The sequence below is a fragment of the Molossus molossus genome, unplaced genomic scaffold (genome assembly GCF_014108415.1).
Source record: "Molossus molossus isolate mMolMol1 unplaced genomic scaffold, mMolMol1.p scaffold_m16_p_12, whole genome shotgun sequence".
Lineage (NCBI taxonomy): Eukaryota > Metazoa > Chordata > Mammalia > Chiroptera > Molossidae > Molossus > Molossus molossus.
Genome location: NW_023425347.1, coordinates 70,235,871 through 70,259,071, shown reverse-complemented (window position 1 = coordinate 70,259,071; position 23,201 = coordinate 70,235,871). Strand labels below are relative to the sequence as shown.

General features: G+C 41.8%; 1 protein-coding gene across 15 annotated transcripts in view; it reads right to left on the bottom strand.

Annotated features, from left to right (window-relative positions):
- The window catches only part of MKNK1 (MAPK interacting serine/threonine kinase 1), a 35,865-nt gene extending 17,669 nt beyond the window's left edge, over positions 1-18,196 (bottom strand). For 3 of the 15 annotated variants that reach the window (XM_036257460.1, XM_036257474.1, XM_036257467.1), the window contains exons 1-6: positions 18,080-18,196; positions 17,867-17,925; positions 16,433-16,479; positions 6,568-6,669; positions 3,500-3,597; positions 440-519 (exon numbers count right to left, since the gene is read on the bottom strand). In XM_036257460.1, coding sequence (XP_036113353.1) covers positions 440-519; positions 3,500-3,597; positions 6,568-6,669; positions 16,433-16,479; positions 17,867-17,871 — 332 coding nt within the window. In that variant the 5' untranslated portion in view covers positions 17,872-17,925; positions 18,080-18,196. Of the gene's footprint in view, positions 1-439; positions 520-3,499; positions 3,598-6,567; positions 6,670-7,020; positions 7,070-7,211; positions 7,305-9,086; positions 9,194-15,157; positions 15,193-16,432; positions 16,480-17,866; positions 17,926-18,079 lie in introns of those variants that run through there. The other 12 variants (XM_036257461.1, XM_036257475.1, XM_036257462.1 and 9 more) reach the window with 11 other exon arrangements.
- Between the last annotated feature and the right edge of the window lie 5,005 nt (positions 18,197-23,201).

The following is a 23,201-nucleotide window of genomic DNA, read 5'->3' as shown; positions in this document are numbered from 1 at the left end:
AGGCCAGGTCTCAGGACCCTCAGTAGTAGCTGCACATATGTGACTATCCTAGGAATAGAAAACAGCAGCAAGTATTCTTAATAGTTCTTATCATTCTCATCTATGAATCAAAGCAGGTTCCTAAAGGTTCCCACAAGGCAACACTCAGCCTAATTTCTGTAGGCACTTGAAAGAAATAAAACCCTCTTTTTTCCCCAGGCACTAATTCAGATTGCTCACTCTTCTAATGTGCCTGAATTGCTGATATTTACAGTATTTCAGCCTAAACAGGAGATAGCTTCTTTGTTGCTGTTATTTCTCCTCTCCCTTTTTTTAAATATTGAAAGACAGAAGGAGTTATACGCAGTTGTAGGGGAAGGAGAGCTAGGAGAAATAACTTCTTTTTCTGCAGCCAAGCGCCCCCTCAGAGAAGCAGCAACTAACCCAACACTATACTCACTTATTTCCTTGACACTGATAGAGCGTCTCTACCTCTCGAAATACCCTACTCCGACTGTGTCCTGCTTGTTTTTCGATGATCTGTGGGAAGAATAACATCTGTCAAATACATCCACCTGACCTCAAAACACCCCTCAGCAGGAACCCTCTGGTGGAACAAAAGGCCAAATTTAGCCCAAATCAGTTTCAAGCAAAAGTCTAGAGTAGGATTTTGTGACATAGGCCCTGTGGCTCTGTCAACAAAGAGGCAGACTGGCCTGAGGGCTTTCCAGCCTGGCTGGGCTGTTTGACTCTGGCCAAGCACAAGCCTCTGAGGGCTGTCTCCAGCTGCCCAGGGGAGACTGAGGCAGTCAGTCAGACAAAGAGCTATCTTTACCCAGCTTTTACTCCAAGAGTATCTCTTTCTGCCTTTTGGGTAAGAATTTACAAGCTCCATGGAAAGACCTCCGAGTGCTGGAGGAAGAGCAAGGGGGACAAAGGGCATTGTGGGCAGGAAACTAAAGCTCTGAGGCCCATTCAGATGCCCCCTCTGCAGTCCTGAGAATTGACCCTTTGGCAAGCACTGTATTAAGTCATTTAAGTGCATAATCTCTTAACCCTTATAACACAATCCCAAAAGTTAGGAAGAGGTAAAACATTTTGCCCACAGCTCTGATCAAGGTGTCAGGACTGGAATTCATGCCCAGAGCTGCCTCTGAAGCCCTTATCTATCCTGTACCTGCCTATATCCTGTCAGCTTCTCTCAGAGAACCTAGAGGCCCTGTCTCTCCTATAGGACTATGGGCTGCTCCCCTCCCCACCTATATTTGAAGATGCTTGGCAAGTACTGACTGAAGGAACAGGGGAGCCAACAGATGAGCAGGTGGTTTACACAAGGACTGGCTGACTCTGAACATTTCTGCGGACCCATCCAGAGCCCCAACCCACTGTAAGCAGAGCCTGTGGGCACGTGTTCTGCAGAGCTGGCTCTGCTTTGCAGTCTCGTGTGACAAGTGGGCACCAGATGATGACACCCTGTTCCTTTACTCCAAAAATGCTGTGTAGAACACTACAAACTTCTCCAATATGTCTCAGCACAAACATCCAGGACCAATGTAATTTTCTAAATAAGTCTGTCTGTTAGTAAACCCCTGGACCCATTTTCTGCACAGAGAGGTATAGTGGTAGGGTACAGAAGCTATTCAACTCATTCATTCACAAAACAGCTCAGATCAAAGTCAGGAAGAACTTTCTAGCAGGAAAGCTAACCAGCAATTTTCTCTGAGGAGGTAATGTGCTCCTACTACTAGAGATGGGGGAGCAGAACATGGGACAACTATTTGAGAAGTTAGAGAGGAAATTCAGGACTAGATTATCTTGAAATTCCATTCCCACCCTGAGACTCTAGTATTTATTAGTTGGATGCTGGCAGGGAAAGCCCTAATCAAACCAAGTATTGTGGAGCCATGTGGGTAGAAGCAGCCCATCTCTAAGGAGTTTTCAAGGAACATGAGAGACATGAGACATGGGCAGAATGGCTGAAATCCAAGAATTGCCAAGCCAGGTAGGTCTATCTTTGCCCAAAGATGCCAGGGGAATGTAGGATGGGCCTGGTTTTCCTCTTGTGATCCAACTTTGAATAAATAAGTCTGTCATCCATAAATGTACATATTCAGACTTTTGAAAATCAATGGACATTTATAGATTTTAGCACACTTAGGCATATTTTTAAAAAATCACTTTGTAATTTATACTGATCTGTTTCTAAAAAAAAACTGAGGCAGTGCTTTTGTTACCATATGAAGCAATACTCCAGCAAAGAGGAACAAGGCTTAGCGGAAGTGTTCTCCTTTATAAATCCGCAGCTGGGACTATGGCTGATTGGTTAAACAAACGGACAAACACTTCTTTCAGGAGTCAATTTGGCTGGGTTTGCCCATATGAGGCAGCGCTTAGACCTTGTGGCTCAGGTGAATGATTTGAAATAAGTTTAATTGCTCCCCTGGATTTAAGACCTTGTTTCTAGATCAGTATTTCTCAAATGTTGGTGGGTATTAGAATCACTTGGAAGCTTGGTAAAAATACAAAGACCATGGTGCAGAGACCACACTTTGAGAACCACTGCCCTAGACCCATCTCTTCTTCACAGGAGGTCAGCAAATGAAAGCAGAGAAGGATGCAGTGAGCCACTCCAAGGTCACACAGCTAGAAGCCACCTCTCCTGCCCCAGAGCTGAGTGCTCCCATCCTCATTATCATGACAACATTTGTAAACTGTTTCTACTAATACCAGCTCATTTTTATTTTTATTTTCATAACCAATCTACGAGACAGGAAGGGCAGGTATTGTCATCTTCATTTTAGAGATGTGGGAACTGAGGCTCAAGGAGGTTCAGTGACTTCCCAAAATTAAATAGTAGTAGGTTGTCAAAACAGAGATTCAAGTACGTAGGTCATCTAATTACAAATATATTTGTCTACTCCCTGAAACTAACTTCATTTGTCAGATTAATAAGAAGCAACTTAGCCCTGTCCGGTTTGGCTCAGAGGTTAGAGCATCAACCTGTGGTCCAGAGAGACCCAGGTTCAGTTCCTGCTAAGGGCATGTACCTCGGTTGCAGTTTGTCCCTGACCCTGGTTGGGTCATGCAGGTGGCAACCAGTCGATGTGTCCCTTTCACGTCTATGTTTCTCTCTCTCTCTCTCCCTCCCACTCTATCTGAACAAAAAGTGAAAAAATGTCCTCGGGTGAGGATTAAATAAATAAATAAATAAGCAGCAACTTACTATGAGCTAGGTATTGTTCTAAGCCCTTTACACCTATTAACTTATTTAATCCTCACAATAATATTATATAGGTTCTATTATTACATCTATTTTACAGATGAGAAAACTGAAGGACAGAGAGGTTAAGTAACTTGCCTAATGTTACACAGCAAGTGGAGAAACCATCATTTGAATCCAGTGAATACAGCTTTGGAGCCCCAATTCTTATTGAGCCACCATATAGGGGAATATAAAATTTATTTGGTTTAGGACTGACTATTTGCAAAGTAAAGCCTAGCATCCAGATGAGACACTCACTTTGACAGCATACTCTTTGCCATTCTGCAGGCTCACAGCACCTTGAACTTTGGCATAGGCTCCCTCTCCAAGCAATTCAGAGGTCAGCTTGTATATATCTAGAGATGAAATGGATGAGAGAAATAACAAAATGAGCCATCCTTTTCAAGTTAAGATGGAACGCAGAACTTCTGTCATTCAGCTTCCTCGGTCTGACAACACAGTCACACAATGACTCCACAGCACAGTGACCAGGAAGAACATTAGCTTTCCTGGCCATCTCAGGACTCAGTTACTCAACAAGTAGACCACATGGATCCTGTTCCCCATTTTAGAGATGAGGTCAGTGAGAGGGTTTCAATTCAGCACACCTACTTCCTGAGCACCTACTATGTGTCAGACAGCATATCTGACTCATAATAAGGACAGAGTGAGGAACGAAATATAGTCCCTGCTCTTTGAGAATCACAGTCCAATGGGGAAGGCAGATACATATACAAGTAAGCCCAGAAAGAATCAGACAGTGGGAAATACTGCCATAGAGAGACAAGACACAATAAAGAGGAGTCAGGGAAGGGAAAGGTTATGGCTATCTGTTCAGAGAATCTGGGGGATCCTCATAGGAGGGGTGTAATTTGAATGGACTCATTTGCTAAACACCCACTATGTGCCCAGTTCTGTGCTAGGCATTGGTGATAGGAAGGTGAATAAAACACTTTTATTCTATACCGCACACAAAGGAACTCACTGGAGGTTTTAGAGAAGTTTCCAGAAGTCACCTACAGGAAACAGGGGACAGACATAAATGCAAACGGATGCCTCGAGGTTTTTAGGGTGTTGAGTCAGAGTGGTTCTCACAGAGTAATAGGCTTGGGTTGAAAAAAAATTTAGGTGACCTGCCCAAGCTCACAAATAGCACAAGCTCTTTGAGCCCTTCCAAAAGAAGCCACAGCTCCATCATGGTCTCTGCTGAGCTGGCCGCCTTCTCCCTTGGCCTCCATTCCTCAGCTTCTTCCTCTTGAGGCAGCCTAGCATTTAAACCCACAAACTGAACAGAATACTTTTTAACCATGAAATCAGATTTTATCACTCTGAGTCATGAGAGGCCCTGTAACTACACAAGCCATCCATGAGTAACAGGAAATACTCTTATATTCCTTGAAAGAGCAAGACCTGTTGATATGGAAACCTTGTGACTCTTGTCCATCCCTTCTCCCTTACCCCCAGCCCCACCCCATACACTGATTGAGTTAAAGACAAGCAAACAGACAAAACCCTGCTTACTCATGTGTTGGTCTTGCAGCTGTTTATAAGAATACACATTGCTGCACCTCTATGTTCATTGCAGCTTTGTTTACAATAGCCAAGGTTTGAAAGCAGCCCAAGTGCCCATCAGTAGATAAATGGATTTAAAAAGCTATGATACAGCCCTGGCCAGTGTGGCTCAATGATTAGAATGTCGGCCCGCACATGGAAGGGTCACAGGTTCACTTCCTGGTCAAGGGCACATACCCGGGTGCAAGTTCAATTGCTGGCCCTGGGAATGTGCAGGAGGCAACCAACAGATGTGTCACTCTCACATCAATGTCTCTCTCTCTCTCCTTCTCTCCCCCTATTCCACTCTCTCTAAATCTCAGTGGAAAAAATATCCTCTTGTGAGGATTAACAAAAAAAGCTATGGAACATTTACACAATAGTACTCAGCTTTTAAAAAAAAAAAAAAGAAACCTTATCTTTTGGGACAGCATGGATGGACTTGGAGAGTACTATGCTAAGTGAAATAAGTCAGTCAGAGAAAGACAAATATCATATGATTTCACTTATATGTGGAATCTAATGAACAAAACAAACGAACAAAAAAGAAACACTCATTGATACCAAAAATAGAATGATAGCTATCAGAGGGGAGGGGGGTTGGAGGGCTAGGTGAAAAAGGTGAAGGGGTTAAGCAGAAAACAAACTCATAGACAGACAACAGTATGGTGATTAAAAGAAGGAAAGGAGGGTGGGGGAGATAGAAGAGGGTAAAGGGGGATAAATGGGACAGAAGGAGACTTGACTTTGGATGGTGAACACATAATACAATATAGAGATGATGTGTTATAGAATTGTACACTTGAACCTATATCATTTTATTAACCAATGCCACCCTAATAAGTTCAATAAAAAGTTGAAGAAAAGAATATATACTGTTTTTTATAAGTATTTTAAATAACATGCTTTACTCACAATAGACACTTTAATCTTAGCCTTTACACATGTCAGAATAGGTCAGTGGTTGGAGGTCCAATATTCCTGACTCATAAAGGGCTTGTCACTAGAACTATACCATAAAACAATCAATTCATTAGTCCATCTGCAGTACTGGAAAAAGGGACCATGAGGGGAAGCTATTTCAGATTTTACAAAAGATACAAAATAGAGAGAGGGCCATGTCACTACTAGGAGTAACTACTGATCCTTCCAGTCCTCTGCAGAAGCGGCCAGTGATTCACTTTACCCATCACATGCCAGTGATAACAGGGCCAGCACTGAGCCTGGTGCCTCTCACAGTGTTCAAAATGTTTGATGACCGACATTGTGTCCCCTGAACGCCACCTTCACTCTTAAAATGGTGTCAAACTCTTACAGCACAAGTAGCTGCAAACTCTTGAGAGTCAAGTTCTCTGCTTACAGAAGACGGAAGTTTCATTTACAGCCATAGCCCTCTCTTCCCCTTACATGGTTGTTCTACCTCTCAGCAGCCCCTCCAGGAACAGCTGAGGGAAGATCACATCCGAAAGGGGATGAAACGCACCAGGCAATCTCATTGCATGTACAACTCTGACAGATAGGTCTTTCTGTTCCCTGACTATTCAGAGGAAGCCTGAACATCACCCAGGGACTCTTCCCATTTCTGCTTGCTCTCTCTGCCACTCCTTTGTGTAAACTCACTCTTGCACCCCTATCTTTCATCCCTATCGTACACGTAACCACGAACTGGCTCTAAGATAACACAGATCCTGTGATCTAGGCCCACAGGCTTTCAGGAAGCTCCCCCCATGCTTGGGGAGCCATAGGCCCTGATCTAAGAGAGTTATGTGACCAACCTTCAAACTTTCCGGGCAAGGAGTCAGTGGCCTGGGCCTTCCGCTTCTTCTTCTTCCTCTTGTCACTTTCTGCAATGGGAAGGGGTTCACTGCTGCCCATCTCTAGGAGAAAAGTGGAGATGTAAGGAAAATATCACTGTACTGATCAAGCTGAAAATTCAACCAGAAGGAAATAAAACAGGGGGTTGGTAGGGGGAGACCCAGGAGCTTCACACTGATGGTTTTTAAATAATCTTCGAGGACTATTGATTTGTTTTGACCCAGGAGGCAAAACTAAAGGCAAAACCATTATAGAAGATCATTAACTGGGAAAAGAAACTCAGACAGACAGGCTAGATTAAAAGAGGATAGCGAAGCCTGCTTTAACCAAGCTCATTAGCACAAGGATTTAGATCTGCTACCTATCAAACTAAGCCCCCAAACAGAACAATGAATCCATAAGCAGCGTCCCACCTGTGACATCCTCTAGCTTCAGCACCAGAAAGCAGGAAGGAAGGTGAGGCTGGGAGAGGGTGCATGCAAATGAAATCATACGATTAGTAACATCCCTGTTTGGATGTGCACAGGGATTCAAAAGGCCTTTAGTGGAAACTGCCTCTGGGAAGGTGCAATGGGGCAGGGGATGGGTATGAGGATTAAATTACTTCATGTCTAAGAGCACAGACGAGTGCCTATGGAGCCAGAGCATCCTCTTCCCTCCTCTGCTCCTTATTTGAGAGGTAGGCTCCATTCAGAAGTCTGCAGTTGACAGGCTGTTGGATGAGGTCATTTATTGAAAAAGCATTATTATCTCTCACTGGCAAGCACCTAGCATCCCTTGTTCAAGGAAAAATTTGGGAGGTAGAAATTTGGACATTGGATAGATTGGACAGGAAAAAGTAGGGATAGAAAGAATAAGCAGAAGACTGAGAAGGGGAAAGAGAAAAGGAGAAATAATGAGCCAGTACCAAATCGTAGTACTGTTTCTAAGACACTCTAGTAAGGGCCTTCCCCTGGTAAAGATAAATTACTTATAGAACATGTCATGCCCCTGATCCAGAGTGGAGCCTTAATACTCTTTGCCTGCAGTTAGAAATAATAAGATTTCTCTGAAGTCTCTGGGTCTAAATCCCCACCAGGGTGATTAAACCTTTACATCCTTCTAAAATAGAGGCACTCGAGTGCTGATGGGGCATACAATGTGAGAGACTTTTAGACCAACCTTCAATAAACACAGGCTCTGGGTTGTTGAAAATTTTTTTTTTTTTTCTGAGAGATTTTGAAATGGAAGCTGGCTCTTTGCCCATTGAGGGAAAAGGCCCACTCTCTTCTCAGAGGACCCTAGCTGAACACGATCAGAGAAATGGCAAGTCTGCTCAGGAAGATTGATTAGAGCCGATGCACGTCTTCTATGCACTGTTCTCAGAAGCAAGTACACGACAGCCATTAGGAGAAAGCACACAGGACAACGGCCCCTGTCTACACCATAATCCAGAAAGCATGGCTAGGCAGCCAAGTGTCTGACAGCTCAATTTAGGTGCATTCTTCCTTCCACTGTGAAGATCTGATGACAACGGATTTTCAATTATACTTCAATTAACACAGGAATAAAAGGAATCCACAGAGAATCTCAAAATATTACTCTGGCCAGCAGCTTCAAGCACAAGATATAGTTTATGAATTAAAAAAATTTAACTTCAGCCCTGGCCAGTTTGGCTCAGCGGTTAGAGCGTCGGCCTGCGGTCCGGAGAGACCCGGGTTCGGTTCCCCCTAAGGGCACGTACTTTGGTTGCAGTTTGTCCCCGGCCCTGGTTGGTCGTGCGGGTGGCAGCCACTCGATGTGTCCCTTCACGTCGATGTTTCTCTCTCTCTCTCCCTTCCTCTCTCTCCCTTCCACTCTATCTGTACAAAAAAAAAAAAAAAAAGGAAAAATATCCTCGCGTAAGGATAAAAAAAAAAAAATTTAACTTCAATATCAGCACCCAAATATCCACCCTCACCAACGTATATTAAAAGAAAAAAAAGCTGTTCAACATAGTGAGAAATCCTATAGTAATAAAACAGGGTCCCTCATCTTCAGGAGCTCAGGGAGGGGGCACTGACCACTAGGACAGCAGACTGAGAAGGAGGGACCACTGTCCCTCTTGCTCTGCCTCTGCATGCAGTCCAGTTTCAACCTTTGTCCCCAAATATTTTCTCATCAGCTCTGCAAGCCCAATGCAGACTGGACAGATTTTGGATTCACTTCTCTTTCTCTTCCCCTCCCCTGCCCATACACTGATGGAAGGCCTAAGGACAAGCAAAACAGCCAACAGGCAGGCAATGTAGAAGAGGAGCCAGAGGGCTGGCGGCATTATAATTCACGGGGGATGCTCAAACATTCTTACGACTCTAGCTAGAAAACCCTGTTAGCCGCAATTTATACTTGGTTTTTACCACAGCAGGGCTGAGGGAGCCTCTTGTGGAAGAAGCATACCTCTGAGCACCGCAGCACACTCAGTATTAGATTTTATAGCTTCACACACAAAAAGATAGAGTACCTGGTCTATTCTGCATGGATTTCATTGGAAGAGGGTACGCCAGAAGGGACAAATGGTTAAGACTTTCCTTGGAAACAGAACTTGTTGAAGGAGAGTTGTTTCAGAAACTAGGAAGAAAAAAATGTAGGAAGACAGTGAAGTGAAAAAACATACCTAACTTTCCTGTTTACACTGGGGGAGGGGGAAGGGAGAGGCGTCATAATCTTTCCAAGGGGTTGACACTTCCTCTCGGGAGCCAGTCCATACTCTATTTTATCACGGTCAGTCCACAGCAGGGTCTTTGGGGGTCTTAATTTATTATGCATGCAATCACTTGATAAAAGCTTCTTCAGAGGGCAAGGTTCCACAACGAAGCAGGTCCTTGGCTCACCTCCTTCCTTTGGCCTAAGAATTCTTCTCAGCCATTAAAACCCATTTCAAGTCTCCATCCCTTTGAATGAGTTAAGGTATGTGCAAACACTGTTAGACACTATGCAAATAAGATGAGGTTACTGCACTGAACTAGAAGTTAGAGCTCCATCCTCTGCTCCCTAACTCCCTGCTGGAAACTCTATTATAGCACTGATTGATTCTATGTGGCCTTAAGATCTCCTCAATATTCCTAAAGGCCAGACTGTTACCTGCTCATCTCTGCATCTCCTATAAGTCAGACATATACCATCAGAAAACTTGCACTGAAATAAAAATGATATAAAATGATGCACACATGAGGTGTTAGGTATAGTGCATGTCACCCAGGCCCTTTAAGTGCCTAGTGCACACACTGAAAGAAATTAGGGTACGCTTCTGTCTGCCCTGTAGATAACACAGAGTAAGGCTGTTTAGTTTCATGAATTCCCTGATAAACTCCCTCTCAAAAAGAGCACTGTGACCCAAAAGGTTTTAACTTTCTATCAAGAAGCCTGGTCTTTGCTATAGGATTGGTCAATGTATCTGAAATAACAGAGAAGGAAGTGAACACTCCTTTTACGTTTTTAAACTGAACGCAGCTGCTATGGAGGCTCCTAGCATTTTCACTACCTTCTGCCCTTGCCTTTGTCTTAGGCAGGGCTCGGTGGTCCACCATATGTGTATTGATGGAAGTGGAGCTAGCAGGGGGAAGCACACTGCTGACAGGGAAGGCATATGGGTTTGGCATCAGGAGACCAAACTGAGTCCTGGTTCAGATAGTATCAGACATAGCACCAAGTCCAAGTTCCTTCGCCTCTTCCAGTCTCAGTTTCCTCATCTACAGAATAGGTTTAAAAATATACTTATATGCCCTGGCCAGTTTGGCTCAGCGGTTAGAGCGTCGGCCTGCGGTCCGGAGAGACCCGGGTTCGGTTCCCGCTAAGGGCACGTGCTTCGGTTGCAGTTTGTCCCCGGCCCTGGTTGGTTGTGCGGGTGGCAGCCACTCGATGTGTCCCTTCACGTCGATGTTTCTCTCTCTCTCTCCCTTCCTCTCTCTCCCTCCCACTCTATCTGTACAAAAAAATATATATATATATACTTATAAATGTGCTTCAAAAAACATACGTGTATGCACACACAACAGAGTAGAAAGACTATATAGCAATACACAAGTCTGGCTGGTGTGGCACAGTGGATTGAGCATCGTCCCATGGACTGAGAGGTCCTGGATTGATTCCTGGTGGGAGCACATGCCCAGGTTGCAGGCTGGATCCCCAGTAGGGGGCATGCAGGAGGAAGCAGATAGATGCATCTCTCTCACATCGGCGTTTCTATCTCTCTCTCTCTCCTTTCCTCTCTCTTTAAAAAATCAATAAAAACATATTTGAGAAATACACAAAAACGTGTCTGGCTAATGTGGCTCAGTGGTTGAGCATCGACCCATGCACCAAGAGGTCACCAGTTCGATTCCTGGTCAGGGCACATGTCTGGGTTGTAGGCCAAATCCCCAGTGGGGGGCATGCAGGAAGCAGCCAATCGATGTTCTCTCTCATTGATGTTTCTATCTCTCTCTCCCTATCTCTTTAAAATCAATAAAGAAAAAAAAAAAAAAAAGAAAGAAATACACAAAAATATGCCCTGGTTGATTTGGCTCGGCAGTTAGAGTGTTGGTCAATGGACCAAAGGGTCTTGGGTTTGATTCCCAGTCAAGGGCACATACATGAATTGTATGTTTGATCCCTGGCCCCGGTCAGGGTCATGCGGGAGGCAACCACTCGATGTATCTTTCTCACATGGATGTCTGTCTCTTTCTTGCATGAGAATAAACAACAACAAAAATACACAAAAATGTTAATACTACCACAATTTGAAAGAGTGCCTACTATGTGCCAGGTATTTCTATACATTATCTTTATTCTTACAATAATCCTAAATGGTAAATAATTCACCATATTTCAAGTGAAGAAACTAAGGCTCAGAGGTTAAATTATCTACCAAATGCCAAATATCTAATTAATGGTTTACCTGGGATTCACACTCAATGCTGTCTGTTCAAGTCCAGGCCATTTAGAATCTATAGTAGTTTTCTCTGCATGCTGGGGTTATTTTTATTTTATTCTTTATATTTTTCAGTATTCTCCAAATTGTATACAATAAAATTTATTACTTTTTATGCTATTATTATTTCAATCACATTTTATTTTTCAATAAAATACACAATTTTTCTCCAATGCACAGAATTTAGAATCTGATTATACATTTAAAAAAATCATATCTAGATTTCTCTGTATTGAAATTCGACATTTGGTGAAGAAAAATCATTTCAGGAATATTGGTGCCTTAAAGATATTTTTATAATCTTGAAAAAAATACTATTTTAATTGTTATCTTTTTAAATGCTATTTTTTAAAAAGGAAGATTATAAAAACAAAACAGTAAACTGAACATTCAAGCCTGAGGGACACTAGTCTATTTATTTAAAAAATGTTTTTATTACCTGGAGTTAAATCTTTTTTTAAAAAAATTATTTTTATTAATTTATTTTTGTTACAGATGTTTCTCCTTTTCTCCCCTGGAGTTAAATCTTTGACAGTAGCATACACTTAAGTTATTCTTTACATTCTGTTGTTATTTCTCTCCTATATATTTTAGATCTTTTTGTTGTTGTTGTTAATCCTCATCTGAGGATAGTTTCTCCACTGATTTTTAGAGAGTTGAAGGAATGGGGAAGGGGAAAAGAGGGAGAGAGAGAAAGAAACATCGATGTGAAAGAGACACATCGATTAGTTGCCTCTCGCCTGTGCCCCTACCAGGGCGAGGGATCAAACCTGCAACTCAGGTATGTGCCCTTGAGCAGGAATCAAACCCATGACCCTTTAGTGTGTGGCCCAATGCTCTAACCACTGAGCAATGCTGGCCAGGGCAGGGACACTAGTTTAAATCCTGGCTCTCTGCATGAGCTTTGGCAAGTTGCTTAGCTTCTCTGAGTATCAGCGTCTTTATATACAAAATGAGGTCACAGTAAGGCCTGGGGAGCTTATATCACAAGGCTGTTGTGAGGATCAAATAAGAACCTAGAAATGAAAGCACTTTTGACTTATTCATTACACACATACTATATTTATTGAGCACTTACTAATTGTCTAGTACTAGACAGTGAGAATGTAAGAGAAGACATAGCCTCTGCCCAGACATGTAAAACAATTTCAATACAGTGGAACAAGTGCAGTGATGGAGCACCAGGTGCTATGGAGCAGAAGAGAGGCCTCTAACTTAGTCTGGTAACTATAGGAAGGGACAGAGAAGCTGGCACCTGAAGGGTGAGTGGGAACTGGCCAGGGCTGGGGCCGGGAGAGACAAAGGAAGAGCATGTGCTAAGGCCCGAAGAAGAGGCAGCATGGCTGGTGATGCCACTGGAACTTGTTCAGGCTGGCTGGATCAGAGAGGGTGTGGGGGAGTGATGGCAAATGAGCAGAAGGGATGAAAAGAGGCAGAGCATACGCAGTCTCACCATCATAGTACCATCATCATCAATCATAATAAATGTTTCTAGTCCTAGGCATACGTTTATCTTATTTTCTCCATTAAAATAGGAATAGGAGCCCTGGCCGATTTGGCTCAGCGGTTGGAGCATTGGCCTGCAGACCAGAGAGTCCCAGGTTCTGTTCCCATTAGGGGCATGTACCAAAAAAAAAGAAGTAAAAAAAATAAACAGGAGTAGGAATTCCTGTTCTCCTTTCTTTGTAAAACCTATTAGTCAACAAGTATTGATTGTACTGCTAGTATAATGGCTGTTAAAGGTACAGATCCTGAGCTTTGCATAGAGAGAGGGCCCCAGAGAACTGACAGAGCAGAGTCTCACCCAGCAGGAGTACAAAGACAATGGATATTCCTGACATGCAAATACTGACCCACTGTTCTCCCCCGAAAGAACTCCAAGGCCCACCTTCTGAAAGAACAGTGTCATTTCTCCATGAAGTATTCTGAGCCACAATGCCCCAAAAGTCACCAGCTCTGTCCTGTATTTTGGTAGAGCCTATACAGAACTAACCAGCTCCTACTTCTGGTATGTGGAATCAGATGATCACTTTTGCACTAAGAACAAGACTTTGCTGGCTAACAGTTCAGCTAACTCAGCTCATGCTCCTCTCCCAACCACTCTAGAGTTCTTTTCAAGGTCTATGATTCTCTCCTCTTCCCATTCTGTAAGACTTATTTCCCTCAGTCACAAGAGCTTTCTAGAAAAGGAATAGCGGTAAGAGCAAGCTGATGAGTATAATGATCAATTCAGCTGTTTTCTCAGGCATCAGCTGGCTGAGGGGCCCCAAACAAATGGAAACTGAGAAAATGAAAGGAAACTGAGACAGTGAAAGGAAGGAGGACGGATACTATTAAGGAACTGGCCAAGATTAAGAAATGTGAGGCAGAAGACGAGGCAATCGGAGGGGCATGGAGTCTAAACCCAGAACAAAGCAGTATAACAGCCATTAAAGTAAATACTACTACTACTACAAGTAGTTACACACACACACACTTACATAGTGCTTACCATATGCCAGGTGATGTTCCAAGCACTTTACAAATACCATATTTTACATATACTAACTTACGTAATCTTCACAACTCTATGAGGTAAGTACAACTATTAGCAGATTTTACAGATGAAGAAACTGAGGTATAAAGAGATTGAGTAATTTGCCCATGGTCACATGGCTACTAAGTGCAAAGCTAGGATTTAAATATAGATATTCTGGCTTAGAATTCAAACTTTAAACTATTATACTATATTTAAACCTTAATGATGAAAGGCAGAAGGGGGTAGCCAGTCAGAATTAGCCGGACACCAATAAGAATGGTTTTATTCAGAAACCTTAACACAGAGGTTCCTTACTGTGAATGAGATATTGATCCTTTCATCAAGCTGAACATATCATTTTCCATGTGTGCTATGATGTCAAAAAGGTTGGTCAGCACTACTCTAGCTTACATAAATGCAAGAACATTATCACCACTTTATCATTATTGAATTAATCTGAAACCTAACTTATCAGAAGTTTCTTCTTGCTCTGAGATAACTTTGTATTTTGTATTTGGCATATTATGCAGAAAGAACTATAAACCAGCCCAACCATGTTATTTCATGGCAGTTCTTGTATCAGGTACAAGGTTACATTCTTTTTCTGCCAGACCTTAGTTGGCTGATTTGGTTTCTGATGATATCATTACTATGTAGGGCACAAGGTCAAGGAAGGGGCACTCTCAGACAGAAGCTAGTCAAATTTAACACATGATGGATAAGAGGAGACATCTGTGAAATCAGCTCAATCAAAGGACTGTCTGTGTGATTCCAGGGACTAAGGTATTTCACAGGTTTTCCCCGAGTCTTGTGCGTAGTAAGGCTGGGCAGCATTATGCAGATTGCAGTGAACTCAACTATAGTAAAAGAAATATGAGGCCTGCTAAGGTGCTGACTCATAACAGCCTCAAACAGGGCTGGGATAGTAAGATTCTCAGAGGCAAAAGGTCTAGATTCGGGCACATCTTCTTCCCCGGCTCTGATATGGGGGTCACAAACAGCCTTCAGAGCTGTCTTTGCATCTCCTGGTGGAAGGAATGTAAGAGAAAGGGCAGGAGGGGAAGAGAAAGTACTTAAGATATGGCAAGCAGGAAAACAGAATTACCATATGATCCAGCAGTTCTACTTCTGGGTATTTATCTGAAGAAAACAGAAACACTAACTTGAAAAGGTTATGCACCCTCATGTTCAATGCAATATTTACATTAGTTACAGTAGCAAGATATGGAAACGACCTAATGTCCATCGATGAATGAAAAGATAAAAAAAAAAAAAAAAAAAAGTGGCACACACACATATACTGGAATATTACTGTCATAAAAAGAATGAGCCCTGGCAGGTTTGGCTCAGCGGTTAGAGAGAGCGTCGGCCTGTGGTCCAGAGAGACCCGGGTTCTGTTCCTGCTAAGGGCACGTACATCGGTTGCAGTTTGTCCCCAGCCCTGGTTGGTCGTGCGGGTGGCAGCCACTCAATGTGTCCCTTTCATGACGATGTTTCTCTCTCTCTCTCTCTCCCTCCCACTCTATCTGAACAAAAAATGGAAAAATGTCCTCGGGTGAGGATAAAAAAAAAATAAAAAAAAATAAATACATTTTAAAAAAGAATGAAATCTTGCCCTGGCCAGTTTGGCTCAGTGGTTGGTGCATCAGCCCGCCAATGTTGCTGTTTCTAACTTTCTCTCCCTTTCCCTTCCTCTCTTTCTAAAATCAATAAAGAAAAAAAAAAAGAATAAAATCTTGTCATTTGTGACATGGATGGACTTTGAGGGTATTATGCTAAGTAAGATAAGTGAGAGAAAGACAAATACAGTACAACCTCACTTATATGTAGAATTTAAAACAAACAACAAAAAACCAAAACTTTGCTAATAAATACAGACAGCAGATTGGTGGCTGCCAGAGGTGGGGAGTAGGGGTGGGTGTGTGAAAAGGGTGGAGGGAGTCAAAAGGTCAAATTTGCAGTTATAAAATAAGTCAGTCATGGGGATGCAATATATAGATGGGTGACTATAGTTAATAATACTGTATTGTATATTTGAAACCTGCTAAGAGAGTATATCTTAAAATGCTCATCACAAGAAAAAATAATTCTGTGACTGTGTATGGTGACCCTTGTTAGCTAGATTGATTGTGGTGATCATTTCACAATATATATACAAATATTGAATCAGTATGATGTACACGTGGAAATAACAAGCAGGAGCAAATAATGAATTTAAGTGAGCAGGACAGTATAAAAAGCTGAAAAAGGCAGGCTGAGTCAGATCACCGAAGCTTATGGTCTACAAGGCCCTCCAACATCTGGTCCCTATCTACTTTCCAGCCTCACAATCCGACAGTCAGTAATTCTTTCAAGTACAAATGAGCACTGGATAACTCACCCTGCAGTTCAAGCATCCAACACGGGCTTTTCCTTGTGACCACTGCACTGAAGTAGACAGCAGAAGTGCTTTATGAACATTCCCATTTTGTCCCACAAAATATTAAAAAAATGTATATTCAAGGGTTGAGATGCAATAAAATTAATCATTTTTACTGTTTAATCAAGGACATTCTTAAGTGAAATGGCATTTAAAAAAAAATACAACTCTGCCCAGCTGGTGTGGCTCAGTGGATTGAGCATCGTCCCAGGGACTGAGAGGTCCTGGTCCAATTCCCAGACAGGGCACATGCCTGGGTTGCAGGCTCAATCCCTGGTAGGGGGCGTGCAAGAGGTGGCTGTTTGATGTTTCTCTCTCACATCTCTCATATCTCTCCCGTCCTCTCTCTCTAAAAGATCAATAAAAACATATTAAAAACCCAAAAACACAATTCTGAGTGTGTACCAGTGAAAAAAACACAATGATTGCTAGTACAGTTTAGTGCCACTGACTTGATTTGTGCTAAAGCACCAGCAGTTTTGCCCACTGTTGCTTTGTAACATCTTGGTACTATTAGGAAAATAGTTTTGACCTTGTAGATACTCTGAAAGTGTTTCTAGGGCCTCTCAAGGCTTGTAGAGCATACTTGTGAACCACTGTACCTCAAAACGGGAAGGGACTGTGTACAACTAGATTGTGCTGTAGGGCCATCAAACTGGCTGTGATGTGCAGAACAAACTGGAGGCTAGAGAGGAATTGAAGGGTGGAGTGAGGCTGCTGCAACAACCTGGAGGAAGGCAAGAGAGGCCTAAAACTAAGGCAGGGATAGAAAAGAAGGGAAAGAAGCAGAACTGGTCCTGCCAAACGACTGCAAATGGAGTCAAAGGCTACTATCCTCCATGTCTCCCTACCCCCACTGCCTAGTATGCAGCCAGGCACAGAGAAGGGCCTCATATATGTTTATTAACCAACATTACATGACCCTAAGAGCAGCAGGACCATCAAAGAAGGAGAGAATTCAGGAAGGGAAGCTTGTTGGGGATGGGGAGCCATGAAAGACAGTATACCACTAGGAAGCTTCAGACAAAGGGTGATACAGCAGCAAAGCATGAAAACTCACAGGTCAGGCTAAGACCATTCTCACCCAGACCTCATCTGACCCAATCTACAAATGAGGCATTATTTATAACCTGCCAGGCATGAATGATAAAACCTCAGGTTAGAGTGTTATACAGAACACTTCAAAATGTATTATATACGTCATATATATTATAAATAAAAACAAAAACAACCCTTTAAAAGATACATCTCAAGTCATTTTAACAACAGTTACTTTGGGAGACTAAAATTGGGTGGGTACAGAATTTTACTTTGTATAATTCTGTTGTATTTTATTTTGTTTTGTTGTGATATGGTTGTTTTATAATGAAAAGTAAACAAATATATTTTACTTACTGCATAGTTTTCCTTATGAGGCTCTCTGCTATTATATTCTGGTAGAAATGTGCTCCTCCCTATTAAGAAACTGTCTTAGGCATGCCAGGCAGCCTGCTACTCCCCGCTGCCTAACTAAATACTAAAATCTCTGACTGACTCCTTCCTCTGGAAATAGATTATTTTAATCTAAAGCAATCTAAAAGTCTAAGTAAAATGTATATCTAATCTTACCTATAGGTTTTCCCAACTTTTGGGAAGAAAATCCTCTATACACTTGAAATTCCAAATAAAATAAAGCTTCTGACAGGGGGTTGCTGTCTTCCAGCCACAGGAAGTGTTTCAATGGTCTCTGTATATAGCAGACATTCTTCAGTTCTCTGCTTCAGTTCAGCTTCTGCTTCTTCATATCTGGCATGAAAATCTTCAAAAAGCAGAAACAGAAAGGATATCAAAATGCTGACTTCTTTAAAAGAATCAGAGAAGATAAAGATCAACCTAAGTGTTCCCCAAACCTACGCATTATACTGGTAAGTAGATATATACAAGGCAATCACAGATTTTCCCAGTCCTTAAAATCAGACATTTGGGCATTTGAAATGTGGAGATTAAGCATTTGACAATCTAACAAGTGTCTGAGTAAAAGTTTTAGGAATGTTTCCACTGTGGAATTCTAAAACCAAAAAGACACAACTGGACCTGGATGATAGATATGGACACCTCTGCTAAGAAGTCTCATGCAGAAGGTAAAAGCTGACACTTCTCTGTCATCCAAGTCTCAGGAGGCAATAGAGCCAGAACGATAAAGTAGATGCTGAGAGCAGCCGATGGCATGAATGGAACAAGGTTTTATAGCAAATGCATAATTATTGCTAGTTTTCTATCTGATGACTTCATTTCCTGTCCACTGCTGTTTTTAATCTCATGGCTCTAATTATCATGTGTCAAAGTAGAGTTGTGAATTTCTCTACAACATGAATGTGTACTTCCCCTTTTCCCAATGAAAAAGCTCTGAAAATGCAATTTATATCTGAATTCTGGGAACCTTGTGCCAAAATTTCTAAGAAGGTTTTCTAACCGGATGGTGGATGTGTTTCATCATTTCTTCAAATCATGTGTTCCACAATGAACTCATCCCCAACCCCACCCACTGCCTCCTTCCTCCTTTCCCTTCTTCTCTATCAGATTTTATCATCCTGCCAGTCAGCCAGCAACAGAACCTTTAAATAATTTCATGCCTCTTTCTCTTCCAGTCTCATAAGCTCCAAATACTAACACTGTATCAGGCTTTCCCTCAGCCTGTTATGTAGCTGTTTGAAGAATAGCACCTCTTCTTTCTTCAGGGCCCATCACAAATTACTGAAAGTAGTCCCACAAATTACAGAAGCAGTCCCTGACTTTTTTCTGCTTCATCCATCATGGACTCAAACCCACAGTATACTACTAAAATACTTAGAGCTAGCTCTATACATGTATATGTGGCTTTCCCACTAGGACATAAGCTCCTCAAAGGAAGGGACTTATCTTTTTTTTTTTTTAATTTTTTTTTCTTTATTTATTTTAGAGAGAGAAAAACATTGATGACAGAGAACATTAACCGGCTGCCTCCTACGTGGCCCCCACTGGGGATTTAGCCCACAACCTGGGCATGTACCCTGATGAGGAATCAAACCGCTGACCTCTTGGTGCAGGGATTGATGTTCAACCACTGAGCCACACTGGCTGGGCTAGGGGACGTATTTTTTTCATCTATATATTTCCAGCATCTAACACAGTATCTGGCCAGTATCTGGCACAAAAAAACAGGGAGGACTCTAGTAAATATCTGAAAGAATTACTTCATCCACTATATATATATATATATATATTTTTTTTTTTTCTTATCCTCACCTGAGGACATTTTTTGATATTTTGTTCAGATAGAGTGGGAGGGAGGGAGAGAGAGAGAGAAACATTGACGTGAAAGGGACATATCAAGTAGTTGCCACTTGCACAACCCAACCAGGGCCGGGGACAAACTGCAACTGAGGTACGTACCCTTAGCGGTAACCGAACCCAGGTCTCTCGGGACCACAGGCCGATGCTCTAACCGCTGAGCCAAACCGGCCAGGGCACAAAATATGTTTTTTTAATTTTTATTTATTGATTGATTTTCAGAGAAAGAGAGGAAGGGTGAGAGAGAGAAACATCAATTTGTTGTTCTACTTACTTATGCATCATTGGTTGCTTCTTGTATGTGCCCTGACTGGGGATCAAACCAGCAACCCTGGCATTATCAGGATGATACCCTAACCAACAGAACTAGCCTGCCAGGGCCACAAAATATTTCTCTATTATCCAATAGAGAATGTTAGTACATAGAATAATCCTTCTTATCTGTGCTTTTTATTCCTGAACAAATTTCTGTGGCCCAACGAAACTATTTCCAGGACCCAAAGAAGCTCAGGTTATACTCTCTCCATATGGCCACAACACTTCCAGAAACAACCTTAAAGTTCAACTCTTTGCCTTTAGTCTTGCCACAGGATGAAATCCCTTGGTCCCTTCCTTCTTGTTGTCTATAGTAGAAGTTGGCAAATTTGTTCTGTAAAGGGCCAGATAGTAACTATTTCAGGCCTTATGTGTCAAATAGTCTCTGTCACAACTATTCAATTTTGCCTTTGTAGAAAAAAGCAGCCATAAATAACATGTAAATAAATGATTATGGCTATATTTCAATAAATATTTATGGATACTGAAACATGAATTTTCATGCCACAAAATATGAATCTTCTTTTGATCCCTCCCCCCAAACCATTTAAAAATGTAAAACCCATTCTCTACATTGTAGTCTATATGAAAACTGGTAGTAATCCAGAAATGGCCTATAGGCAAGTTTGCCAACCCAGCTTATTTCCCTTCTTACACACACACACACACACACACACACACACACACACACCCCATTTCCACCTCTAGTAGGTCTACAGTAAAAACAAGCCTCAGAATTTCTTTATGAACTTCATGTTATTCTGCTGTTTGAAGCCACTTTAGGACTAGAGAGGTAAGAAGCACATGAGTTTTCGAGCCATTAGGACCCAGATTCCGATTCTGGCCTTACCATATACTAATCAGGTAGCCTTGGACATAATACTTAACTCCTCTGTGCTTCACTCTCATAACCTATAAAATAGGGACAATAACATCTACATCAGAGAGTTGCTATGAGAATTAAATGAGCTAATATATATCCCGTTCACGGCACAATGCCTGGTATATAGTAGGTGCTCAATAAATAGTAACTATTATTTAAACTTAGTATATGGCTTGCCAGATCAGTTGTGGCCTTGTAAAGTACTCTGTAAACCACAACTGGACAGCATGAGGGAATAAACCGTTAGCAAAGTACGAAGGCAAAGAGATAGAATTTGGAGGTTTTCAGATATATGATGCAGGTTCCAAGTGCTTGGGTTGGTCATGATTCCTTCTGGCAACATTCCAAATTCCTTTGAGCCTCTTTTCCTTCTCAGCAAGAACTTCTGACTCTCACATGGCCTGTTATCTTCTTAGCTTTCCTTACCAAATACCCAGATAAGCCCTGGGATCCTCTCCTCATTCTTGTACTCTTCTTAGCATAGGGCTGGGGAAGGGTGAACGTGGCCAGACCAAACCTACATAGATTGGCCTGCCATTGGGTCTTATACAGGTTGGGCACCCAATTCTCTCTCAATTCTTCATGAAGTTCTTGCTGTATAGGGAATGAAATTTCGCCAGAGCTTAAGAACTAGTTTTTTACAGAAGTTTCAGAGCAGCTAGGTCGGTGTGCTCAGTGAATTGAATGTCATCCTATGGACTGAGAGGTCCTGGTTCGATTCCTGGTCAAGGCAGATGGGGGGATGCAGGAGGCAGCTGATGGATGTTTCTCTCTCACATGGATGTTTTTATCTCTCTCTCCCTAAAAAAAAAAATAATGAAAAAATATTTAAAAACAACAAATAAAAAAAAGTTTCAGAGCAAAAAACCCACAACCAACCAAAACCAAGTATATAAATAAGGGATCCATCACTGTATCACTTTCAAGACAGAAAACAGCAGTGGTGGGCAGATAAGACTAAGGCTTGTGGTATCTCTGTCCTTGATCCAAAAAGCCAGATTCAAGCCTGTCACTTCCTTACTCCGACACCTGCAATGGGTGTCCACTTCTTCTAGAATCCCAGAATCCCAAGCTCCTGTGCTGTCACTCAGGGCCTTCACAAACTTTCCCCAGACCATCCATCCTGCATTATGCCTTACTATTCCTCTACAGAAGTCTCAACCTGTAGTCCAGGCAAAATGACTATTTCTAACCAATTGTCCTCAACAATTTCCAGCTTCCCACAGCTGTGCATAATTCAATCACCTATAACATTTTATTGCACATCTCCCCCTAGACTGTGAGCTAGGGATAGCATGGAGACTATATCTGATTAATATCTAGGTCCCCTACACCTGGCACAGGGCCTGGCACAAGGCAAACACTCAATAAATGTGAATAAATAAATGGAAACACCTGAAGTTATTCTCCCCTTAAACTGTTTTAAGTTGGACTCTTATTAGCAGACTAAGCACAGTCTGGGTTATTGCCAAGAAGTAGAAAAACTGAAGATAAAGAAAAGAAGCATGACCAATGAGATCCAAAGCAATGGAAAATAGGTTTTAAGAGTGAGGTAAAAGAAACCAGGGCTGTTTAGCCTGGAGAAGAGATGATGAGGCCTAACTCGATTCTGGCTTTAAGTACACAAAAGGTTCTCATGAGAAAATCTTGACCTCATCCTCCCTTTATAATCAGAAGAAACTTTTCCATATTCATGGATAATGGAACAAGAAGAAATGGCTTAAGTTAATGCCAGAGGGGTTTCAGAAGGAGTAAAAGAAAAACCAAATTAAGCTCCATTTTCCCAGAGATATTGTTATTGCACTTTTTGGCAAGTGAATTGGAGGGTCTTGCTTAGTACTTTTGTTGAAGGCTGTGCAAAAGGGAATAAATACACTGCCCTGTTCCTGTTTACTACGAAGGGAGGTGGATAAAACACAAGTCAGGTAAGATTTGCTAATAAGCCAAAGACTTTTTATTGACCCTTTTCCTATAGGCACTTTCTTTCATGTCATGCTTTGCAATCCTGTAATGGAACAATCTAGAATTTCAAAGTTTCCCGTTGGGGCAATGGAAAGAAAGAAAAGGCAACAGTGTTGGAGTAAGACAGTAGAGAAAATGCCCTAATAAATATACTTTCTATAAAAATAATATCTAACTGGACATTAATAATAATTGTTAATATTATTACTATTAAAGCTAACATTCATTGAACACCTACTATGTGCTAGGCATGGTGCTAAG